The sequence below is a fragment of the Taurulus bubalis genome (genome assembly GCF_910589615.1).
Source record: "Taurulus bubalis genome assembly, chromosome: 13".
Classification (NCBI taxonomy): Eukaryota; Metazoa; Chordata; class Actinopteri; order Perciformes; family Cottidae; genus Taurulus; species Taurulus bubalis.
In genome coordinates, this window is record NC_136601.1 from 18,505,495 (window position 1) to 18,517,841 (window position 12,347).

The 12,347-nt window shown below is 44.6% G+C and overlaps 1 protein-coding gene across 1 annotated transcript; it reads right to left on the reverse strand.

Moving 5' to 3' along the window:
- Positions 1 to 7,308: 7,308 nt before the first annotated feature.
- Positions 7,309 to 11,101, reverse strand: stc2a (stanniocalcin 2a; the record flags this gene model as incomplete). The annotated part of the gene is made up of 4 exons (XM_079228373.1): positions 7,309 to 7,675; positions 7,915 to 8,126; positions 8,772 to 8,914; positions 10,963 to 11,101. The coding sequence occupies 4 exons, from the start codon at positions 11,099 to 11,101 to the stop codon at positions 7,309 to 7,311; spliced, it is 861 nt and encodes a 286-aa protein (XP_079084499.1).
- Between the last annotated feature and the right edge of the window lie 1,246 nt (positions 11,102 to 12,347).

Consider the following 12,347-nt stretch of genomic DNA (forward strand, 5'->3'; position numbering starts at 1 on the left):
TAGCCTCGCCATACCCTGTGAATGTGCTTAGGCTGCACCCTGTCTGGTCTTGTGATGCAATCAATGAGATTAAATCATTGACTCGCTGGGCCACGGGAGGCCTGGACGAAATATTACACTATTACACTCGGAATAGCAGGCAGCCAACCACGGCAAATTACCCACACCCGACGCAGGCAGCTAGCAGCCGGGGCTACGGCGAAGCTGACGTCTCTTAAAGGTCGTTACGCAGCTAGCAGCGAGCTAACAGCTGCTCCGCCACCTTCCATGCGTCCTATGAGATCATGCAGAGACCAGCAGCCCGTTTTAAAATGTACGTTCATGCATTACGGTGCATCCGCAAAGAGCACAAGGAGCCGTGTTGGCTCACCAGCACGGACACTTACCGAGTAATCGTCCCCTTTTCTTTTCTTCTTCTTCTTCTCCCCCAGCAATGACCTCCTCGTACGCAACCATTTAAAAAGACCGTTGATGACGTCTCCGATCTCGGATAGTTCCCGTCACCGAGCCGCTACGCTCGGATAATAGCCGTTACCGCAGCAGAGACGTTGTAGTATATTTGCAAACCAGCTGGGGAGGCAATAAATGAAACTCAACGGCTACAACGTCAGCGACGGTTCAATAAAGTATAACACGACAGCGGTATCTGCGCAACGACGGTGGAAATTCACAGGACTTGTGCGGTTAGAAACGGTTGTAGCGTTGTGGGCTTTTTAGACGACCTCGTCTGTTTCGTGTCCTGTATGTTCAATGTCACACAAGCCTGACCAAACCTTGTCATCATTTTTGCGTCTCGAAATAACGCAACGCAACCTCGACGGCTGTTCTAACATCTCGACACACATGCGTAATGAGTAATATGTCGGGCATAGCTACCTTCAGTTCGGCGTCATGACCTTATCGCTTAGATGTTACCATATTTTAGCGTTTTCCCTTTTTCTGCATTTCCTAAGCAGCCGGTGTAAATGGTCTCTTCTCTCTTCTAGATGACAGCTGGACCAGTCGGGAGACACTTCCGTCTACAAGCCCCGCCCCCGCCATCAGCCACCAGCCACTGTGTGTCAGGATTTCCCTCAGAAGCCCCGCCAACTTGACTAATGCCTGGCATTTGATTGGTTGATAGCCACTAAGGCCACGCCCATAGAGCTCCTTTTCAATGAATGGCACATGGACCCAAGACGATCTCCTCCCAAATAAGGAGGCCTTGAAATCAATGGGAGGAGTTGATGTAACGTCAGGAAAACACATATAAGAGCCAAGGAAATTTATATCTAAACCCTCAACCAAGACTTTGAAAGAGCCATTTGAATACAAGTAGGCCAATGCAATGCAAAGGATTAAAACCAAAGGTTTAGTAGTGATATTTGCATTTATGCCAAATGGAGATGAGTTAATTTGAGTAAGCAATTGTGTTTCCTCCCTCCACCTCAGCCTACAGCAGTCTAGTTGTGCAGTGTTGTGTATCAGACATACATGGATTAGATTGATATTGATGCAGGAAAGATTGATAGATCCTCGTGTTTGATGTGGTTGAACTGTTATAACCCGAGTCCGTAGCAAAGTACTGAACATCAATCTCATTAAAATAAGCTGTTGCTATTTTCAGTACCTAATCGAGTTTAAGAGCTAGATTAATTTTACTTTGGTCAGATCTGTGCTGGGCCCTGATCATATAATCAAATCATACCACCCCATGGTGTAATACACATGACATCTTTAGGACATAGAATATGATCTTCCTCATCTGATGTCTACTAGCAAGCCAGAATCTCAAGTAGTGCTCTCCCCTTTACTGAAGTCAATTAATTAAAAGCTTAATGATCCTTCACCAGGAGAGGTAAGAGTATCCTTTTTCAATATAAGTACTATTGCTAGACCCACAGTATACATTACTCAGGTGGGAGTACAATTACTTGTGTTAAAGCTACTCAAGCAAAAATGTAAACAGCCCTAGTAAACACGGTTGGGTCCTCTGTCATATTCACATGAATACTTGAGCAACAAATTCCTGTGCAGGTCAGTAATGTTGTTTTGACTGTCGACCATTTTGTGTGAATGCATTAGTAAAAGTTGCCTTATTAAGACACGAAGCTTCAAAGCAGGTCAAATAGAATATCCTCATGGTTTTGCCATGTCACCACTGCTGGAGGCTGTCAGGTGACTTTTTTCTCTGAAAGCGATTTGACTGCAATCCCTCATCAAAATGAACATAAATAAAGCCTGACATACTGGTTTCACAACGTACCAAAACGTATCTGAAAGAGATACTCAGTTCCAGTTCCCTTCCACCCCAGTCAGAGTATTATTTGCTGCGTGCTTGTTGAGACAGTCTTGTTAACGTAGTGCTCCTGTCCCCCAAGGCAGACCCACCCTTAATGTGTATCCTGTAGTAACACACCCCACCCCACACCACTCTTATGTGCAGCAGGGCCTGTCAGGGTGGTTTAACAACACACACAACAGAGTGTACTGAGCTTCTTTTTATTTATTTAGTTTAAATATCAGACTGCTGGTTCACATGTTACTGGTTTGATATTGTCAGACCAATATCTACCAACTCAGCAAACCATGTGTAACTTTGGCACTCTGTTGACTTAATACCAGTCAGTGCACTTTGTGCGTGCCTACGGTTGAGAGTCTGAACGTGTGTCGGCTCCACCATCTTATGTGTGCTGCTGCCTGCTCTAGGTCTTTCGAGGCTGACAGTAATTTGAGCACAGTGAGTTGCGTCAGCGTTTTCTTCCCTGAGAGCAACTCGCTCTGTATTCCCCAGTGAAACTGAGCTTTGCTGATTAGGTTCCACTTATGTTATGCAGTTTGTTGTTCCAACTTTAGGTAAATATAGGACATTGATCATTCTGATGCCCAGCAGGAGACAGAAGTGGGGTGCACATTTACTCTGTTTGGTTCTTTAATGATTCATCCATGGAACTTAGGCACCCAGTCATTAATTCATTAGTTCAGACTGGAGCACGGGGCAGATGTTCACAAAGCACCCGAGGCCGGCTATCTCAGGTTTCTCTTATCAGAGCCCCTGTCTCTCTCTGCTGCTCAGCCTCCTCTCATTTGCGACTTCTCCGGCCTCCACACTGATAAAGCTACGTTTCCATACCAACCATGCAAACTGGGAGATTTCTGGTCCAGCCCATTGTTTGCCCTGGAGGTCATCCATCTCACTCAATGCATTGTTTCAACAGGCTGAGTGTGACACAGCATAATTTCCCCCACACACTGTAATCCATGCAGCCTTTCTTATCAGCTCCCTGACTATTATGTGTGACTCCAACAGTGTATGGGTCGGGGGAATAATATATATATTTTACTCTCTCTGCACTGGGACGGTTGATTTATTGCAGATATTATAATTTGTGTGTGATACCATATTTAGAAATTTGACCCTATTTTACAAAATGGCTGGCCATTCCAGCAATGTATTTTCTGCCATAACGAGCAAAACATATTTTGTTTTGCTATGTATAAAGTGTATAGGGAGTCAGACTGAAGGGGTAAACCATAAAGAAGGGGGATTCACATAAAATAGATTTTTAAAAGAAGGGTCGAATCTGAAGCAGCAGATAAGAAGATGTCCTGATTTTTAGATCCTAATCTGGGTCAATCTGCAATAATGCGTGATTTTTTAAGAATGCTTTGTGACAGACCTCCTTTAATATAAAACCTGACTGAAATGCATCTGTTTTTCTATAACAGATTGTTTGGCGATGTACTTTTCCTGAGTGCTTCCTTTAATCCAAGAGGAGGGAGGATGACAGGAAGTTAAGGAAGTCATCAAATATGTAAATCAACTATTCCTTTCAGTTTTAAAAGCATGTGCAACCAATCACTTGCACCTGCTCCCACCATTTGCCTTCAGGTCTATAAACAGATAGATGTCACCACCCAGTGGTCATTTTGTATCACTACACCCTCATGGATGACTTGTTCAGATAGGGGTGCTGTGACAGAATGTGCAGGAGCAGATTCACACTGAACGGCAGAGATGCTGATATTACAGAAGCTGTGTGAAATGTTTCGTGTCATGTAGCCCTGTTACTCTGAGACAATTTAAATAAAATAAAAATGTGGGCAAGCTTTGTGTGTCAAATTCCCATATATGGCCAGCAGAGATGCACCTCAGTACACTTAACTTGACCCCTTGAATGACGTAAAGCTACAAATACAACAGTTGGAAGTCTACCTTTCAAATCAGAGGATTGTCTAAATGTTTAGTGAGGCAATGTACACTGTTGGGACAATTCATGAAAGTGGACACCCTGAAGCCACCCCAAGCATTGCAAACAATCCAGAGCAGCTGACGTAAATGTTTAGGCCTTTCAATAGGGAGGGTATTTTTCCAGCCCTTGAAACTTTAAACAAAGGCTGCATTTCACAAAGCTCGTAAGAGGAGACAAGTCGAACGAGGCAAACAGGGTGTTTTTTAACAGGTGTGTATACCTGAGATGACGAGGGCTTCTCTGCTAACCTTCTCAGAGATCGTTGATTCACCACTGAATGTTACGTCCTCCTGTATGAACGCTTCATGTCATGCTGTGCTTCAATGTCATGGTGTTCATATCACAATTTTATCGTACTTCAATGTCAATAAAAACTATATTGATGCACGCAACATATACAAAATACAGACAAAAATATTTTAATGGTAACAAGATACATCTGACTTCATGAGTCCAAAGATATTGATAGGCTAATATGCCCAATGTCTTACAGGTGAGTTACAAACTTCTAGACCATGTTCTGTATGTAGTCCTTGTGCTTAATGGAGGAAAAGACGTAACGTGGTGATGGAGCACTAACAATACCTGACACGTGGTTAGTTTTATTTTCCTCTGAACACATAAAGAAAAGCCATTCAAGCCACTACATTATTACAAAAAAAGCCATATCAAACCTAATGACAGAGAGCTGAACAGATTGTCACTCCACACACATACAGTACATTCTCATTAGGATTAGCTTATGTCTCGTGCTGGGATGTCACAGGAATCCCAACTTCCACAACAGAATACAAAGAAAAAAAGACAAGAAAAGCATGAAAGTCTTACTGATGATTCAAACCCTCTGCGTATATAATAGTCTCTAAATGATGGGGAGGAAAAGCATTACCTTACTGTAAGTACATCAGGAAAATAGAAAAATGAAAGAAACCCTTAACTGAGCAACACAAACTAAGCAATGTTTTAATTTATTTTTTTGCACCAATCACTGTATGTGGTGTAATGTGTTCACAAACTGCACTTCCACAGCTACAAGCATGTGACCGGCCTGAAATGATAAACGCCTGCCTTTGACCTAAAGGAGGGAGAGAAGAAGAGTCCTAGGAGAAGTAAAAGAAGGAGTGAATCATCACATAAAAAAAAGAACGTTGTCTCTCTCCTTCTGGCTCCACTCCCCTCTGCCTCTGTGTTGCTGGCTCTTGGCTGAGGCCCAGAGGAATTCTCTGGTGGCCTCAGTAAATATAACATTTAGAAAAACAGCGCCAGAGCCCCCGTGTGTGGACTTAACCCAGTTCCTGATTCCTCGCTGCGTTGCCTGCGGCTCTAGCGAGTAGAATAACAGGCCTTCACGTCTACCCTGACCTAGGTAAGGAACCAGAGTGGAATAAGGGCTAATTTAGAGGGGCCAGAGATCTGGAGGGTTAGTGTCGAGCATCTCTCCTGCCCACTGGGACACCACAAAAGGGTAACATTGATCTTCTGAGGAAGTAGCTCAATGTGGTCCATAAGAGCTTGTGTGGATACAAAACTTGCTGCCGTTTTTTGATAAGAAAAACCCAGGTTGCTCAGATGAATATATCCGATACAGTAAGGTCCGGTGTAGAGGGTGACTGCTCTGGTAACCTGGCCTTCTCTCCTAACCCGCAGCAGTCCAACACACAACTGACAATCATCCAAAGTGCAAAATCGAAGACTTCTGTGGCTCAACATCGTCGTAAAATAGCTCAACATTAAATCTCCCCACGACACAGTATTATCCATTCACTTAAAATCACAGAGAAGCGGTCACTGTGGACAATAACGTAATAAATTTAGGCACCTTGATGTGTGTGACTTTACATTTTGAAAAGGACTTGATCGGACATCCTCTCTTTGCTGCTGTTCGCCGATAGCTGACAGTTAGATGGAAAACCAACTCAAAGAGAGAGAATGCACAACACCTGACAGTTCAATTACCATTCATGAACCAGAACAATGACGTCTCCTGAAGCTATAAACGTGACATTAGTCTGTGTTGTCACTGAGACGTCGCTCTAAAGGACGATTAACAATGAATGAGAGCAACGGGATACGTTTTGCGTCATGTCAGCGTTACATTAATACTTATGAAACAAAAGAGTCCATGTTTGTCTCCCAGTCATTTCTGCCCAGACAGCAGTGCTTGTTGACATCAGAGGTCAGCCTTGGCTCTCTTATTTCTAGCTTTGTGAAAGACTTATCAATACATACATGTGTGAAATAACCGTCCATATTCATAGTATTACTTTTGCATCCTCTTTAGAGTGGATTTTCACTTTAAGAATGCACAAGTTTGTTGGCTTTGTGGCCATCATGCACTACAATTCATATGTGCCAGAACTGGACTTGAAACCTGTACAATTTGTATTTAATCATCAAGTATCTATAATTATAATACACATTCCCACTTTGAGACAACAAATGGTGTATGTTACATATCTACAGACCGATGTGTGATGGCTGCAATGCTGTGAAGAGAACAACAGACCGCACACCATATACTATTTCATCTATCAGTATTGCATATTGTAACTATATTTATACATGTTTATATAAATATAGATAAGTATATTTCTATGTACATTTTGATACTTCAACATTGCATACAGAATAAAATAAATAATACAAATACAATCAAATCTTACAGTAAGTATGATTTGAGAAATGCTATATTAGAGCCAAAAATAGTCCTAACAGTTGAAATAATCATGATAATAACAATGATTATTCAATTTTTTTTAAATCGAGGCCTACGGTCTGGCATAACAGTACAAGCTACACCACAATTACCCTGCAAGTTTACTATGTGGGATTGCTGGAATGACTGGAGAGGGCGGAATAAGGACAGGAAAGGTCGGGGCTTGTTTCCTTCTGCTCAGTCTGTCTGGGATCGTGTGTGTGTGTGTGTGTGTGTGCATGCATGTGTGTGTGTGTGTGTGCATGTGTGTGTGTGTGTGTGTGTGTGAGGTTGTGGTTTTGTGTGAAGGTGTGCATAAGTCTGCAAGTGTGGTTTTTACACGTTGTAGGGGGTCAAAGGTCGGGACAGTCTCCTGTGCTTTCACCTCCGGATGTCAGTGGCCTCGGGGTCTTCCTGCTCAGCCACAACTCCGGCCTCTGGACTCTGGCGGCGGGGTCCCTGACTGCGATTGCGTGGGTGAGCGTTGAAGCCCGCCTTAGCGGGTTTTTCCTTGTCGCCTTGCCGCGGGGGGCGAGGGTGCTCCGGTTCAGGATGGGAAGGCAAGGGGCGGCGGTGGTGTTCGATGGCAGAGCCAGCGGGAGATGGTGGTGTGAGGGAGGAGCAGAGGCTCAGGCTGTCGCATAGAGCCCCCCAGTTCTGCTCACACTGTAGCCGGACACTCCGAGTCAATGCCTCCTTCACCTCCTCGCCACAGCTCAGGAGAATATTCACCAGCTCCACATATGGGCTGGGCAGAGAGAGGCAGATAACCCACATGAAACTTGTGTATTCATGTTTGGAAGCACATTACATCTAGGTCTAGGAAACGACAGGAGTAAATGGCATGATACTATTACTATACATGGAAGAAGAGAACAGGCTTAAACTGGCAGAAGAGTCCAGGGAAGGTAAACACTCAAGAGATAAAAAAGAAGGGACTGGCTCGTGAAAATGTATCCAAACATGTTGTCCGGAGCAGCCACTCACCCTTTCGGGAAGAGATCTTGGAAATGGATCATTTCCACCATGACGGCCACATTGTCCTTAGCAGCAGAGCACAGGTTGTGTTTGATGTAACACTCTCTCTGGAGCTGGAACACCATCTCTTTAATGGACACACACTTCCTGCTGATACAGCTGAACTTGTGCCGTAGCCCATGAGCCATACACTTCAGAGCATCCTTGATGAAGGACTTCCCCTATGTACATAAAGAGACACAACTGTTGAGTGAACAGAAGACACAGTTCCTTGAAGTTGTTGAAACCTTAGAGTTCACACATCCATTAAAGCAAACATCTGCTGGTTATTTTTACTCTTACGCATCTATTTCAGTCGTGTTTGAGAGTATGTGGATGCACTGGGGCAAACGCTGTATGCATGTGTAGCTATACACTTCTAATACAGATGGAATTCTCCATGAATAGCAAGAACTTACTCTGCTGCTGAAATGTTCTGGATTTGTCTGCCAAAGATTCCTAGAATGGTATCCTATAGAAATGTGAAGAACCCAGTCAGACCTGGCTTGGCAGGGCTACAGCCTTCGCTATGTATGAAAATGGAGCTAACTAGGCGTCTGGCCAACTGGCTCATGACCCTTAGTCCTAACTGTACACCAGTGCACTGAGAGGGAAGTGCACTTCCCAAGAGAGGAAAACAGATGATGAGGAGATCAGTGTATGTAAGATCGCACTTCTAGTAAAAGTTATAAGTTTTGGAGAAGAAATAAAAGCAAAGTAAACAAATCTGTCCAGAGATGACGAGTGTGGAGCAGCAAAAAAGAAAAGGAATGTTGCCTCTGGTTATACCATTTTTTGCAAAACACACAGATGGACCAGTTTAGTACCTGAGAGTCAAATTTGCCAGCGTTGTGCAGGAACGTCATGCAGATTTCCTGTAGCCCTCGTATCTCGCAGGAGTTATTCTCAAAGCACTCAAACACACCACAGCCGACATCCCCTGCACTCACCAGGCAGTGCTGGATCTCAGCTGGAAAGAGAGAACAGGTTAGGGGGAGGGACCGTATCATCTGTTCACAGCAGAGACAGCGGCAGATTGTTACAGGCGTGTCGGTAATGAAGTCCACGGAGCTTCAAGGCACAACTTCAGATTGCTGCACGAATCACAACGCTGATGTGGCCTATAACTATTCCCACAGACACAGGTGGCCGCTCGCGTGTTCATGACCCAGAGTCTGAGAAAGAAAAGGGATGCAGGTTTGGTGGGGGGGGTGGGAGTGTGTGTGTGTGTGTGTGTGTGTGTGTGTGTGTGTGTGTGTGTGTGTGTGTGTGTGTGTGTGTGTGTGTGGTGGGGGGGAGTCTAAATTCCCAAGCTGAGGGGTTCCTGCGGAGGAATACTTTGTGACAGATATTACTGTGTCATTCTGCACCACAATCCAACTGCACTGCCTATAGCATTGAGATGGGATGGTGCATTGCAGATACAGCCATGACTACTTGTGGAGGAGACACAAATGCAGTCATCTCTATTGTCCGTCAACTAAATGTGCAACAACGAGTCCGGCACGATTGCCTTCAAAGATAACCTGAGATTGCATTAATAAATCACAACATCAAAAAGGTCCCTCATTAAGCGACAGCAGCAACGCAGGCAAAAAACACGTGGAAAAAACACGGGAAACGTGCAAGTACATGTCATGTGGATACATAATATCAGCTCCTGCACACCACTGTCTGGCTCTCAAGTGCCCTTTTCTCTTTTCTGTGGCCATGAGAGACAGGAATAAAACAGATGTTTGAGGACAGAAATTACCATGTGAAAGTGAAGGTCTCTCTTTTAGCCCCAAATTGCTGTCCAAGAGCTTGTATTATGAGACATCTGACAACCAGCAGGGAACCTGTCACAGAAACTGCTGCTTACCATATGTGTTTTACTCTTAAGTTAATACGGCAAATTGCAGGTTAGCTTGGCAGCCAACACAGTACACAGTTTGGCTATGAAAAAAAAGCCAATTGTTGACTTAAGTAAAACATAATTACACGCGTGATTTGCCTTGGAGCTGATCCCCCAGTCGGAAGTGCGCACCGTTGCGTGAAGAAGACAGAAAATAATGATTGAATGTGACTTTTTTAGAAATCACGCTTGTCAACAAAGAGCCTCTGTTTGGGGGGCAGCAGTAGGGGGGTAGGGTTGGTAGGCACTGAGCTTAACTTTAGTGCGCAGGAAAAGTGAGCCGCTGTCAGCAGGGCTTGTTTTGGCATCACGGGAATGTGCTTGGATCGTACGAGCTTGCGTTGGATTACGCAGTGGTGCTACCAGGGTTTCTGTCGTGGAACCTGCGTTAGAGTTTGTCCACATTGGGGTTTTTTTTTCATTGTGGAGGCAAGACAACATTTATGCTGTAATATGTGAACACAGGTTCGCAGGATGAGTCGTAAGTCATGCTGCGTACGTGTGGGGGTCAGCCAATATAGAGGAACAAGACGAGTTTGGGTGATAGCGGTCCAAGGTGGTGTTGTGTGAGTATTAGGCAGGACGCGCGTGTGCCTTTACGGTATTTCCCCCAGATAATTGGTTCAAGAAATAAAGTCCTGCTCGCCTTCAGCGATGATCCACACTACAAGCATCACTGCCCTGCTAAGCTTCGACACATCACCCAGCATTCACTTGAAGAGACCGCCTGGAATACACACGCATAAAACCCGGATTCCGTCCAGAAAAGAAAAAACAAACTGAAACTCTTACCTATAACGCGCTCACACTCGCACGGCAGCGCGCACGCACCTAGATGCGCTGCCGTATACATTACCTATTACCTTGTGCCATTCTATTAATAGTTTACTAACATATTGGATTTCTGTCTGTGAGTATTTACAAGATCTCGTCTTTCTGAGTGATCGAAAAGGCTACATGAGAACCGTGGCGCCGGGATTTAAGTTAGAAGCTGCAGATTGTGCTCAAATCGCCCGCACGAGTCCCCAGCATGGTTTTAATCTGCAGCCACAGAAACACGTGTACGGAGATGCACCAACCAAGAATCTCCACATTCTTAACTCTACCGACACTTAGTTTCTTACCTGTATTCTGCAGGGACAGCCGTCCTTTTTGGCTCAGAGGCTTCTCCGGGAGGCTGTCATGGAGATCGATATTATCCGATCCCACCACTTGCTCCAGCACTGACAAAACCAGCAGCGCCACGGCCAGTTTGACCATCATTGCGTCCCCGGTAGTGTGCTCCGATTTCCAGCAGAGATCCGGCAGCGTGCGTGTGTACGTGTGTGTGTGTGTGTGTGTGTGTGTGTGTGTGTGTGTATGTGTGTGTGTACGCGCGCGCGTGCGTGCGTGCGTGCGTGCGTGCGTGTGTGTGTGTGTGAGTGAGTGAGGGTTCACCTTGGATCAGTGATCAGCGCAGCTGCGGCTTGGTGTCTAGTGGGGCAGCTGTGGGACTGAATGCATGAGCTGGAAGGGATGCTGCCTATATTTCTCAGAGCCCCGGGTGTCAATTTGGATGAAGGAGTTAAGCAGGTGTTGTCGGTTGGAGCTTCACAACCAATCAGAGACGCAGATATCCACGTCCAAGGTTTTAGGGGAGTGTCTAGTGAAAGTCCCCTTTTTGCAATAAAACAGGCTCTATAATGCAATATGCATGAGTGAATTGACCGTGACAGCTTTGGGGTGATCAAGCAGTGTTTCACAGACCAATATCTGCGAAAGTCAATCCTAAAATGTCCAATGCAATGCGTAATCCTCCTGATTTGCATGTATTGCAAAATAACCTAATCCTGCTTGTTGTTAGTGCAGTGAAAAGTCAACAGAAAGTCTGTTTTTGCCATAAAACTGCAGCACTTATTTAGGCTAAGTATGAGAGCGGGGAGGATCAAGAAATACCAAGCTTGCCAACAAAATGGAGAAAATGGAAGCATGATGTTCAAGCACTCCACATAAAATAGACTTAACTTGTGGGTTTGCAGCCTACTAAGTCATTAATGTAAGGTAGTAATTAAATGCAGCACAGCTTCAAAGCTGTCTGTGGGAGGTGCTTGCACAGAGAGAAGGTGAAAAGTCTGCAGAAACACTCAATGAAAATTAATTATATCCTAACCTTGCCATCAATATTCTTATACTAATTACACGGACAACAGGATGTGAGAACTATGGCAATAGTCTATATGGATTTTGAGATCATGCTGTAATTACTGGATACTTACAAGTCAAAGCTCCTAAAAATAGAACGCCTTTAATGACTGTTTTTATGGGGAAGTGAATAGGGGTCTGTTACACAATCCCCAGTTTAGTCTGTGACAATGAGGTCTTCTCAGCACTACAGGGACAGAACTAAGAATAGAGGACCAACGTTGGCATGGTTGAGCATTTGGAGACCTCAGAGGAATCTCTTTCAAGAGCAACACTTGGGGATGCCATGTGGAATAACTACAAGAAGACGGAGCGAGCAGAAAGAACA